Raw genomic sequence first — 13,838 nt, 5'->3', positions numbered from 1 at the left:
TTGTGCCCTAGTATGTTTAACATAATTACCTGTTTATAATTAATTAAAATGCAATAAGCGTAAATTTGATAAAAACAGGGCACGCACATGCTGCTTACTTTGCACTCTTATTTTCCGCCGTATTTGGGCTCGCGTGTCAGCAGTTTTTGCGGGCACTGTATGTATGGCCATTTTATGGCCGCTAAATTAAATGAAATTGATAAACTTAATTACAAACGAATAGATAAAGCAATCAAAAACAAAAAACAAAAAAACTATGGCAGAAATTTTTAAACAAATTTTGCCAACTACAATAGGCCTAGCTAATGGGATGTAGAGGGCGGAATGGGTGGGTATATACATACAAATTTACGCAGGCTGATCTGGAATCCAGTTTGGGCTTTTTGCTGATAAATTGCATTTGATAACTATGGGGTGGCTAAACAAGAGCTATACTACTTTGGCTGATTACAGCAGCTCTTTGAGGTTGTTAAAATATGTAATCAAATGTTATATTTTTCTTATAGAATAATTGAAAGTATTTTAGAAATACTAGCGAAAATACGCTCAATTATTATTACTAAGCCCGATGCTCAGTGTGCTGACAATGGAAGCAAAGTTTGAGCATCAATATTACCTTTTCGATCTACAGTCAGCATTCACATGGAGTGGGATATAAAGTGACTCACAATTCAGAAATATCCTATGCAGAGGTAAAAGTATATTCAGAATGCAATTTACAATTTATAACTTGCCCCGTTATTTTGTTAATGATTCAAAACAATATCGAAAGCCAGTAATAAATTTATTTCTCCTACATCTTTAAAGCTAGAGTCTCCAAATCTTTTTTGGATACCTATATGCATTTTATACAATTTCGGTTTTTGTCAAAATTTACCGCCCACACGTAAATCGGCCTTCTACACAAGAGAGCTAAATATTTAAAGAAGGAAACATTTTCGAGCTGCTGAATATATGTTTTCTGATTAGGCAGATCTGCCGATTCAGCAGCTCCAAGCTTCCTTGAGGTTCGGGGCTTACGGTCTCAAACTCTTGAAGCTCTTAGGGAAAATTGTCGACAGAAATGTGAGAAGGATAATGTTGCTTGAAGCTCTGAGAACATTTGTAGCTTTTATTATTATTATTACTGTTTATATTATAAAACATCGAAATAACAAAATACATTTTTTTTTTAATAATTAACTTTACCATAAAATGCTTGACAAAAATGATCGACAATATCATAAAAATGAGTCAACTCTGATGGCGGATACTGCGCAGATATCATTTTCCCAAAATTATGGCATAAATTCTACTATCCACAATTTCAAAAGCAAAGAAAATGTTTTTAATAAATATAAATATAGTTCTAACAGATGAGCATGGTTTAGTTATTTTCGTTCTACCCAGTTGACCACAAACTGAGTTTTGTCCTTGAAGCAATGCCAGCAAAGCAGTGACTCACATTTTGTATGATGCATGAGTCCACAGGAAATGTCATATCAATTATTATATTAGCTCAATTACCAATGCATATCTTGTACTAATCATACTTAATAAATACAAAACAAATTCCATTCAAGTTGCTTCAAAACATAGCCAGATGCATAAATATATCTGCATTGCGCTTTGTTTCCTTTCAATTTCTCTTCCCATTACTGCTATTCACTCAGCCTGTAAATTGCAATCGCGTGGATAAAGTGCAATAATGCGCTTCAGCAACTGCAGCAGAAAATATTTAGCTGAAAAGTAGGCAATACATTTTATGCATTTGCATTTGCTGCTGCATCGTTTCTGTGTGTAAAACACAATTTTCAGCGTGAATGGCAAAAACTAATTTAGCTGCGCCGACCGCGAGACTGGGAGAGCCAGTGGGCAGTATTAGAGGTAGGCGTGTGCGTGTGTGTGTGTGTGTGTATATATATCCCATTGACAAACGTGCAAACGTAAACACATTGCCCACACAAATGCATTGGCAGGAAATGTTGTTTTTGCTATTGTTGTTGCTGCTGCAGCTGCCGTTGTTGTTCTTTAATTTGCATTGCATTTTGATTTTATGACTACATCGCATGCATCAGCCGCGTTCATTGACCATGAATAACCAGCGGAAATGCAATACGCGCTGCGGTTGCGTTTCCCATCTGCATCATCCACAGTCGTTTTGATGAATCATATTGCAGGTTGCCAAAAGTGTCCCGCTGTATGCGTGGGTGAATGTACTCATGTGTGTGTGTGTGTGTGTAGATGTGTGCGTGTGTGTGAGTTTGTGACTCTTTTTAATGACTAAACGAAAATTGAGTGTTGCTATTGCTCTCGAGTGTTTCATTATGTTTATTGCGGCTCCAACATAAAGTAGTCTTTGCAACTTTTGTTGAAAAGAAACGTGGGCCTAAGTATTAAGAATATGTATTAAGAATATGTTTGCTATGTCACCAAACACATTTGAGGTGAATGCCAGTTTTTAGAATTCAAGCTCGAAGCTCTTTCTTAGGCAAGATTAATGGCAACAATTTTGGTGTAAAACCTGATAAGAAGTGATATAAATAAACTGCGCCGTAAATTTAATTAAAAACAGGTTATTAATTACTAATTAATTATATAAAATTGTGAATACTATATATTATACCTTTATAATATTAACTTATATATCTACTTTAATATGAATAATAAAATTGTATTAATCCTCATTGTCCTCATTGATATGGCAAATACCAGACTCTCAATTCAGATTCTTAATTAAATCAATATTTTGCTAAAAAAAAAAAAAAATGATTCACCCTCAATTTAAGGTGGCTAGTATTCTACGTTATTGCATTTTTTTCCTCTTCTATATTCTCTCTCTAAATACAATGTTTTAGCTATATATTACAACATGCCATATTCCTATATTACGACTCTGTTATTACTATCATTCTGAGTATAATTAACCATTTTACTCCTCTCTCTTGTTATTTCCTAATTTACTCTACTATAAGGAAAATATAAAAAAAAATAAATAAATAAATAAAATAAAAAATAAAAGATGTCAGTATAAATTAAATTAATTTACTCTACTATAAGGAAAAAATAAAAAAAAATAAATATATAAATAAAATAAAAAATAAAAGATGTCAGTATAAATTAAATTAAAAAAAAAAAAAAAAAATTACTTCCATATCGAAGCTATGATATGGCCTGATTTCATAGTGGATAGCAAAATATTTTTAATAAATCTACTAAAGCAGTCATTACAAAGAGTTTACTCATATGCGAATCCAAATCAGACTCTAGAATCTGCATTATGAAGTAATCTACAAATATTGCAATGCATTTCTATACAATGAGTTTGATTCGATATAAATATGAAATTATATTATGCATCACAATTATGAAAATTGATTCTATTTAACTATAAGGACTGAGTAATATAACATAACAGGAAGTTAGAACAGGAAGGTACAATTTTACCACCTGAAATTCTAATCAAATACATTTTTAGCGGGCTAGTCTAAGCTTGAGCTTGTGCTGAAATCTTCTTTCCCTTTATACAGGCTATATACTACTACACTACTCTTCAATATACCACAATTGCAATACAACAATCACCACATATCATATATTTAATACTTAATATATATAATACTTTACATTACCACCACAATCTAAAGATCACACAATATATTCGCTTTGATATAAAACATTGTTGAATTTGTAGGTTGTTCTTCTGTTTTATTCATTCTTTTCACATTACAAACTATTTTTAAACATTTTCGCTTGCGCTTATATAAAAACCCAGTGAAACTTAATATTTGAAAATCAATTAGCCCGATAACCAAAAAACGTTGAGGAAGTGTGATTATTTAGTTTTCTTTACGTTTTCCATTGACCATTTTCCAAATTCCAGGATTGGGTTTTGTAATTTTTCATAAATTTACAACACGCACAAGTTTTTATTTTGTATTTTCGTTTTTGCTTATAATTAATGGAGAATATTTTGAGGGAGCTGCCCGATTCCAATTGGAATGAGTAGTTCGTCTTAGAGTTCTTAGAGTCTAGTGGGGGAATGAGTGTTGCGTATTTACAAGAACATTTGATTTGGCTAGTTTCATTTAAAGCTGCCGCTTGCTGTTATCGTTAACAAATATCAAATATGAAATATATATCAATCAAAGTGCCAAGCTGCTATGCTTTTCGTTCTGGACGGCTATTGCAGAAATATGATAAAGCTGGCCCAAACTCTGGCCCAAAACAACAACCAAAATGGAAAGTGGCTTTGCGTGTGCCGCAGCTGTTCCACTTGGCCTGAATCGAACGCCTTTGTATGCAAATTAGCTGCCTGTGAGCCGATCTCGTGCAGCTGTCAAGCCAAAGAGTTGAGCTGAGAGTGAGAGAGAAAGAGAAAGAGAGAGCTGGATAGGGAGAGGGACGAGGCCTTATGACTCATATGGTCTTGTTTGTTTCATTGTCTCTTTCTTTGGCTGTGTCTTGTTGGCTTGCATGCATGCATTTTGCGGTTTGTTGCACACCTTTCGTTCGTGTTGCTTTGCCATTTTTGGCCTGTTTTTGTTTGCCGCAAATTGTTGGGTTTGAGCGGCTGTGCGGCCTTTGTGAGTCAAGCTTTAGCCAAAAATTAGCATAAGCAAATGATTATTATCTCTGCGCACAGGCCACATATGTGGAGGGAAGCTAACGCTTGGAACTCTCTGAACATAACAATCAGCTGGAGTTTCGTGTGCTCAGCAGAGGCTTAAAGCGGCTTAAGACATCTTTCACAATATTTAATTGATACATTTTATTTCAGGCATGAGCTGCCAGAGTCCTTAAAGAGCAGTAAATCATGTGGGGGCCTTAGAAATTTTGTTGGAAATTATACAACTTGTTTTTTTTTAGGGTTAGCGAGTGAGGTCTAGGTATTTAACGTATTTTCTTGGGATAGAATTATGTAAAAAATAAATAAAATAAATAAATATATTAAAAAAATTCAAATTAAAAAATTTGACTGCAGAATTTGAGCAAGTATTGCATTTTTAAAAATAAAATATTAAAATTAATTTTAGCATGAAATTATTATTAGAATAAACAAAAAATTTTGAAATTAAATATTTAAAAAATTTAACAATTAGAATTTTAAACTATAGTTCAATGTTAGATTTTTTTAATTTGACTTAATTTTTCTTTTGAGCATTAGAAATTTCTAATTTAAGTTAAAAAATAAATTAGGATAATAAGAAATAAAAAATTGATAATTATATATTTAAAATGTTCTATTGAAATATAGTAATTGCCAATTATATTTTATTGAAAAATCAGTATATAGATATACTCATTTTATAAATTTAAATTTATATTGTTCTCTTGAAATAATGAAATAATGATGAAATTTCGTAATTAACTGTAATATTTTGAAAAATAAATATTTATCAAATTCATTTTATTTATAGATAAAATTTTAATTGATTTCTTAATAAATGTTATGGAAACGGAAAGAAAGAAATCAAATAAACATAATATACAATATATTCTTAAAATTAAGTTACTGATATAAACTATTTACACATATTTGTCTAATCTTTTATGAGACCTCACTCTGCTTCGCCCTTTGGCTATTGCATGCAGCAGTTACTTGTGCAGCTTGACATTATTTAATTCACTTTATTTGATTTGATTTATTTAATTTACTATTTATTTTAGTTTCTTTTAATTTGAGTTCTATTTTAGTTTTGTTTGCTTGAAGAATTTCTGTTGATATTTACAGCTAGAGTTTTTGTGTTCTGTTTGGGTTTTCATCATCTCATCTCGAACAGCATTGGAATTTCCTAAATGGGCTGGCTTTACAATATCTTAAGTCGAGAACTTATCCATGACTAGTTGACTATGATATTTGGGTGCTGGCTTAGACTATTAGTTATAATTTATATTAAAGTTGCTTTTAGAAGATTTCAAATATGTTTAAGTCGAAGTGAGGTGCATTTTATACAATTGAAATATGATAAAATTTGATATGCTCTAAATGCAGTTCAATCTTAGGAAAGGGAGGGATAACACAATATATATATATTTATAATTGAGTTGAGTTCAAATCATAGTCAAATCGATTAGAATTTTAATTAAAAAAATATATTTTACAGAGTTTTTGCTGATATTCCCCTTCTCCAATTCAACATCAACTGATGGACTAATCTTTACACTAAATGAAAATTATATTTTCATTATTATTATTTATGTAGATTGTTAATTTAATTTAACATTTCATTTCAGTTATTTTTCTTTTTTTTTTTTCTTCTTTTTTTTTCTGACTTACATTTAACACTTAATATATACAAAATGTTTAAGTTTTACTTAAATGCTTAGGTTGAGTAGTTTTTACGTCTCGTGTAGATAGTTTTTAGTTACAAGAGAAGTTTTTGAGTATTTCATGTGTTTTCATATTATTTTTCTAATTTTGAAAGATTTTCGATTAGTTTTTTTTTTTTTTTTTTTTTTTTGTTTATTCCATACACATTGATTGAATGAAAGTTTTCTTTTTTATATTTAGCGCAATTTACGCAGTTTTTTCTATGAAATTTGGCATAGGATATGTTTAATTTTTGCCTATTTTTTTCGATCATTTTTTTCCACTTGAATTTTGTTGGCTTGCACATGATATCAAGTTGTTGCACTTAAGCAAGATGGAAGTGGCCAGCTATGCGAGTGTCTACTGTGCCTAGTTAACTTCCAGCACACTCGGGTGGCCAGCTCCAAGATCCAACGACGCCGAAGAGCAGCAGCATCGCTGGCAGCAGCGAGATGAGATGCGAGGGCTGTCTCGAGGCAGCGGCACCTGCAAAAAATAAATACCGTTAGACTTCTATCCGCACTGAATATCTCTGTCTGCCTCTTCTCTCCCGTTTTACCAATTGTGCTCGATTTGGCTGCGACGGTCTCGCGTGACTCGAGGGCCGGCGCTCGCTGCTGGCGATCGCTCTCGACGCTCTCCTCGTTGCTCTGCCAGTAGAGCGAGCTGATCTTGGCCACGCACTGCAGTGGTAATCAAATTATCGAATTAGATAAACTCTAGCAAATTATGCAATTGACCTACCTTAAGCTTCATATCGCCATTTTTGAAGTGAAATGCACGCACTCGAAACTCCAAGCCCAGCCGCGCCATCTCCAGGCCATCTCGATTCATCACAATCTTGTCGTACTGCTTCAGATGCTGCTTCTGCGCCGGCTCCCCATTGATCAGCCAGCTCAGGTGGCAAACGGGCTTCGACGGTGCCGAGGTGCAATTGACGCGCACAATGTCGCCGATTTGGTAGCGCGGCTGCCCTCCCGATATCTTTGGCCCATGATTCGGGGTTACTGAAAGAGACAGAGAGAGAGAGAGAGAGAGAGAGAGAAAGAGAGAGAGAAAGAGAGGGTGTGAGTGAACAAGTTTGCTTAACTTTTTCCAACACGAGGTCAGGCAATGGCATAATATATATATATTGTAATTGAATTAAGGACAAATGCTGGAAGTGGAGGCGAGTGGGAGTCACACACGCTTGCATAATTAAGTCAGGGCCTGAGTGGCTCCTCACATCGAAGAGCCATCAACTAGGACATCAAAAAGCCTTTAACTGTAATTACATACATTTGTAAGTATGCCGCATGCTTTGCCATTGTCATTGTACAGTGGGGCAAATTCAGACAAGGCAGTCGAAAAAGCGTTGAAGTGTGAAATGAGCGGAACATAAGATATATGAAAAATATATGATAAGAGAGTATTTGAAGAGTCAATAAGATATTCATTTACGTATATGACGCAAAGATAAGTGGAGCGATACGAAAAGCGGGAATATTGATAGAGAGAAGGGACTATAGAATAGAAGTGAGAAGAAAATATCTGAAGAGTCGAACAAAGTAACCGTAGTCTGTAAAACGTTTACGAATGGAGAAGTGGACAATTGAAATTTTAGCAAAGCAAAAATGTGTTTCAGAGAGAACTGAAAAACTCGAATGATCGGTAAGCATAGTGCTTGACCACAGTCAACTGAAGATGAGAGAAGTAAAAAGGCAACCGCAAAAGTTTTTTCATTTACGAATATCACACAAAATGGAATGAAAATACTTCAAGGAATGGGAATTATGATTAGGGCCGAAATATAAAGAGCATAGCTATAGTAATATAATTAACACGCTAAAAGCAAAGCAAAGTTTTTTCCCAATTCGATTGGGGGCGTAACGCTGACCTATTTACTCTATGGAACTTTTTCAAGTTAACCCTCTCTATAGGAAATGCTCTATAATTAGTTTGTTTTATATTTTCTTATGTTATTTGCCCCATTGTGGTGGCGTGGCACGTGTGCGCTTAGCTCAGGTTCTTTTAGTAGCAATGTTTGCTCGTGATTGAGAGTGAAACAGAGAGAAAGATATTTCTACAAAACAAAACGGACTGAGAGAGAGAGAGAGAGGGAGTGTGTGTGGGGGGAGAGTATGTGCTCTAAGCGCAGTTATTTAATTTTAATGAGCCAGGGAAATTGAAATATTTTGTTGCCCTGCACTAGCCGCTGCCGGGGCAGCTGGGCAGGAGTCCTTCAATAGAGTTGGCCAGCTGGCCAGCTGGCCGGTTGGTAGTTGGCAGTTGGCCGGTTGGCGAGTTCCTTTTGCGCATTTTGCTTTATTGCTTTACATGCAGCTTCGCCTATTTGGTTCACTTTGGTGCCCGTTGCGTGGCCATAATGAAAGCCATGTGGATGCTGGGCAGGGGCAAATGGGGAATAAGGATTGGGGCATACTTAAGATTTATGTTGAGATTTGTGCCAGTAAAATACAAAACATGGCGCACAGACCTGCACAGAGAGTATGGGAGTAAGTATGTGTGTGGGAGAGAGGGAGTGAGAGTGTGTGTGTTAGCGGAAGACAGAGAAGAGTCCATTTTATATACGCATACGAAATGCTTATTCAAAGTTTATTTTAGCGTGTATGTGGAGGCGTGTTTTTGCTGTTGTTGTTAAGCCAGCTGGCTATGGCTATGGCTGTGGCTGTGGCTGTGGCTACGACTCTGACTATGGCCATGGCAAGGACTAACGCCCACAACCACTCGGCCACACTCGCGCGCTCATTGCTTAGCGCTTTTGGGCATATACGGGCGCAAGACCAAAAAAAAAAAAAAAAAAACAACAAGCAAGCAAGCAAATGTGTTGAAGAAGACCTGACTGACTATGAAATACCCTGCTGTAGACATTGTTGCATATATTGTATGTCAGTATATGTTAATATAAGATGACTCCTTTGAAACAGCAAAGAATCAACCCAACAAATAAGACTTGAGAATTTGAGACAAGTGTGAGACTAGATCCTAGTGATTTAATAGAGACTGCTCGACCTGGAAATGGCTTGAGTTTTTGTTGAAAAATGTTGTTTATATGCCAGTATTTGTCTGTATAAGTAGATGACATCTGATATATTGATTCAGCGCATCGATTTGTTTACTTGAAGGAATCTACTTAAGAAATTTGATAAGCCTATAGGTTAGAGCTCACTATATATAGTAATTAAAAAGAGAATGCTCGACCGGAATACCTTGAAATCTGATATATATGCATATGTATGCATATTTTTAGGGTTGTCGAAAATATAGCAAAATATCAATACATCGATTTTATAAAAAAAATATATTTATATCGGAATATTTTCTTTCTTTTGCCTAAATATCGAATTTTTTTCGCGACAACCCTTAATATTTTACTATGTGTTTGGATAAAAAATAAAATGAAAAATGAAAATTAGTGAAAACTAAACGATTCTACAAATTTATTGGGCAATTATAGCTCTTAGGACTTGCCAGATATAATTAAAATTTCAAATTTGTTCGGTCTTAATCGATTTCATGGCATGGAAATTGTAATAATCTGTAGCTTAACTAAGCCACTGAATCCCCATACTCCAATAAGATTCAACTTAGAGGTAGTCAGACTATCGAGTAGAGCTAAATCAGACTGAATTTGATTAGATTAGATAGATATATATGTATATATCAATATCTGAAATAAGCTTGATTTGAGCTGAGCTACAAGAACTCTAAATCTACACATTTGCACTACAAATTAGTGCTAGATTAGTGCTAGATCTAGATAAGATTTTATCAGTTAGATCATGATTAAGGATACATATAAATAGCCCACATTTCGCACGTTTTCCGTACATATTTAGTTAGCAAGCGTGCTACCCGGCTTAGCCTTTTGGACTTGGTGGTTCCGGGTATAAAAAGGCACAAAAATGGAAAGAAAGGAATCAAGTCAAGTGTGGCGCCCCCGGGCGTCCAGTTAACGCCCACTGTGAGGCAGCGGAGACGCAGTCAAGTGTTTGTATGCATTATAAATATACCATGCCAAGACCAAAGAGAACCACATAGAGAGAGACAGATTGAGAGAGTGAGTGAGTGAGAGAGAGAGAAATAGAGAGAGAGAGGGCGAGGGCGAGGGAGAGGGAGCGAAAGATTGTGCAATAAAAAGTGGCGTAGAATTTCGTGTTTCATTTTAGTCAGCCTCTCACAAATTTCATAACATCTGCAGCTGCTCGTGTGTGTGTGTGTGTGTGGGTGTATGTATGAGTGTGTGTAAGCTCTTCCATAAAATAAAATTAATTTTTAATGGTTTTCAAAAAAAATTAATTTTCTTTAGAAGCTGGAGTTGGGGGCGGGAAGTGGCTGTGGGCGTGGGCATGGAGTTTTTGTTGTGGCTTCGCTGGCTCGCATGACAGGAACTTTAACAGGAGCAGAAAAGGAACAGGAGCAGGGACAGAAACCGAACCTGAACCTGAACCCATATCCAGACATAGGTTTTAGGTTTTGCAGAGGATATGTATGTATGTGCTTAGTCGCATGCTCGTCCTAGCCGTGGCTACATATGTAGCTGGGCTTCGTTGCTTATTTGTAATTTATTAAGTGAAGTTTACTCTACTTTCTCTTTCTTTTTTTTAGTCAGAATTTCAATTTAGTGCAGCACTCTCTGTGTGTGCGTGTGTGTGTGTGGGTGGTAAGTCGGCCTGCTGGGCCATACGTGTGCGGATAATATGAAGCTTTATAAAATATGACCAGACACACATATGAAAATGGCTCTCGGTATAAATGCGTGCATATTTAAATGGATGGCAATTGCATTTGGCTTGTAAATTGCATTTCTGTTTGACTTGCATTTCCATGAGATTCGTATTTATCAAAAAATGGTAGAACGCAAGAATTTCTTCAAAATTGAATTGAAAGAAAATTGGTTTCAATGTGGACCAAACACACACATACAATACAATGTTTTACAGTTATTTGGGCATTTTAATTCAGCTCTAATCGCATATAAATTTCCTGCAAAGCATTGCGCATTGATTACAAAAGAAACAGTTTGCGAGACTTTGATTTCTCCCAAGCAATTTAAGGCTATTATTCTTGCTGCCCCATACAGTAAAAAGCAATTAATAACTATCTAAATAACAATTTGCGGTGCATGTGCAAGAAGACACTTGTTTGAAAAAAAGTACAATTTAACATTTTAGTTTTCAATAAATTGAATTTTAAAATAACAATGAGTAAGCTTTCCCTTTTCTCTTTGCTATTTAGATTTAATTTATTTATTTATTTATTTTTTTTATTTATTTTTTAAATTTAATTTGATAGTTTTTTTTTTTTCATAAATCAAAACTTTTTCAAATTAATATTTAAATTCTATTACAAATATTATATATTAATTTCAATAATAAATAAATAATGAAAAATACAAAATTAAAATAAAACAAGTAAGAAGGCTCTAGTCGAGACTGCTCGACTAGGAGATACCCTGAACCCTCTAAGCTGATATTCTAATAATTCTGCATTTTTATGCACACACGCACGCATAAGCCTGCGCTCTGCTAACTGCGCAGTAAGCAGCGACTGCGCTTGGGCTGCGCTGCAGTGTGGGCAATATTATGAGAATTTATTTGTTGAATAATTTCTTTTGTAGACATAAGATCTTAATGAAACTTTAAGAGTTTAATTATATGATGAATATGTGTGTACATTCCAAAGCACAAGTCTCTAGTACTTGAAATGCGTTTTTTACAAATTGGGGGAAAAGGGGGCGTGGTATCCAAAATCTGTAAATTACAAAATCTTTGTATTGATTAACTTTATATACAACGCAAATTTGAAGACTCCAGGTCTAAAAATGTTAAAATTAGGCTGAAAAAACAATGCCGATTTTTCGATTATTCTCGATAAAAAAGTTATCGGATGAATTATCGAAAAAAATAAAGCAAACTCGTACTGCGTATGGTACACACGAGTATGCATGCCAAATTTCAGCTCTCTAGCTCTTATAACTTCTGAGATCGACGCACTCATACGGACGGACAGACGGACAGGGCTATATCGACTCAGCTCGTCGCGCTGATCAAGAATATATATACTTTATGGGGTCTGCCACGCCTCCTTCTGCCCGTTACATACTTTTTCACAAAACCATTATACCCTGATTTCCCATTTTCAATGGGTTCAGGGTATAATAATATACGAAATAAAAAAAAAATAAAATAAAAAATATAAGTATAACATGTTTAAGTTTATTATATGTTTCATATTCATATAAATTACTCGTATTTCACATAGATCTCAATTGTTTCGTTTTAAATTCCTAGTTTTCTACATATATATTTTAAATCCTTATGATATTTTTAAATAGATCATAAACATTGCAAATTTTATTTATATTTATTTATTATTACAAATCAAATACTGACACGCTGTCCAGAGCCTTAATTTTTAATTTAATTTCTTATTTTTCTCTCTTATATTATATTGATATATTTATGTATTTCACACTCTTTGTCTGGCTGCTCAGATCAAATACCTTTTTCTCTCACACACACACATATACATATGTACACATTCACCTCTGGGCAGTTGGTCTGATAATTGTTTTCATATTATATGGCTATTTTTTAAGCCAACGCCATATTGTCGCACTTTAGTTTTATTTGTCGCATAAATCTAAAGGCGCCCCGCAGCACACACCACATACACACACACACACACACACAAAGACCCATGGGTGTGTGCGTGGCTAGTGGTTTTGCAATTTATTCTGGTAGAAACTCAGCACGCAATCGCACCAACAAGAACAACAACAACAACAATATTTTGGACCTGCGGCGTCGGCTGGAACACAGAAGGAGGTGGCAAGCTAAGAGGCAGGAGGCAGGGCGGAGACACCGCCCAGAGCCCGAGCCAGAGCTAGAGCATGTGGCCAGGACAAGCTGGCTGCAATAAGTCGAGCGCTGGCTGGGGGGCAGGCAGCGAGCATGGAACATGGCTCAAGTAAATTTCGAGCATTTTCCTATGACTAAGCAGTTTGGATTTTTTTTTCTTCTCTCTTCTGCTTTTCTCTTGATCGCATTTTGGCTGCTCGTTTGCTACCTTTTGTGCAGCCAAAAAGAAGAAAAGCAGCCAAAAGATGGAAAATCCTGGCGAAAAGGTGAAAAAGCGTCGAAGGCAAGCAGCGAGCATAGCTGCCTACAGGCAGACAAATGCCAGCGACAATAACAGCAGCAACAACAGCAACAACAACAACAACAACAACAACAACAACGACAACAACGAGAACAACTTGGGAGCATTTTAAGTGGCACCACTGAAACAGGGAAAAGGGCTGGGTGGGGCTGGAGGCGGTGCTCAAGCTGCGCATCTAGTCGGCACAGCTGGGGGTGCCTTTTAATATGCTGCGGTATGTTCTTTCCTTATATTATTTATTTTGTTTCTCTTCCCATTTACCTTTTACTTTCTTCCTTTTTTTTTTTTTTTTTTTTTTTGCCAGGTAAGCGCACTTTGCAGCTGCTGTGAAGCAGGCGATAAGCTGGGCCAACGCTAGGATATTGCGAATTGGGCCACTTGA

The 13,838-nt window shown here is 35.5% G+C and overlaps 1 protein-coding gene across 1 annotated transcript in view; it reads right to left on the bottom strand.

Moving 5' to 3' along the window:
• Positions 1-6,507: 6,507 nt before the first annotated feature.
• The window catches only part of LOC6576004, a 49,434-nt gene continuing 42,103 nt past the window's right edge, over positions 6,508-13,838 (bottom strand). Inside the window, exons 5-7 of the mRNA XM_032729103.2 lie at positions 7,037-7,299; positions 6,852-6,975; positions 6,508-6,778 (exon numbers count right to left, since the gene is read on the bottom strand). Of these exons, the coding sequence (XP_032584994.1) occupies positions 6,666-6,778; positions 6,852-6,975; positions 7,037-7,299 (500 nt within the window). The 3' untranslated portion in view covers positions 6,508-6,665. The remainder of the gene's footprint in view (positions 6,779-6,851; positions 6,976-7,036; positions 7,300-13,838) is intronic.

The sequence above is a fragment of the Drosophila mojavensis genome, unplaced genomic scaffold (genome assembly GCF_018153725.1).
Source record: "Drosophila mojavensis isolate 15081-1352.22 unplaced genomic scaffold, ASM1815372v1 contig_36, whole genome shotgun sequence".
Taxonomy (NCBI): Eukaryota; Metazoa; Arthropoda; class Insecta; order Diptera; family Drosophilidae; genus Drosophila; species Drosophila mojavensis.
This window is presented reverse-complemented; position numbering and strand designations above follow the sequence as displayed.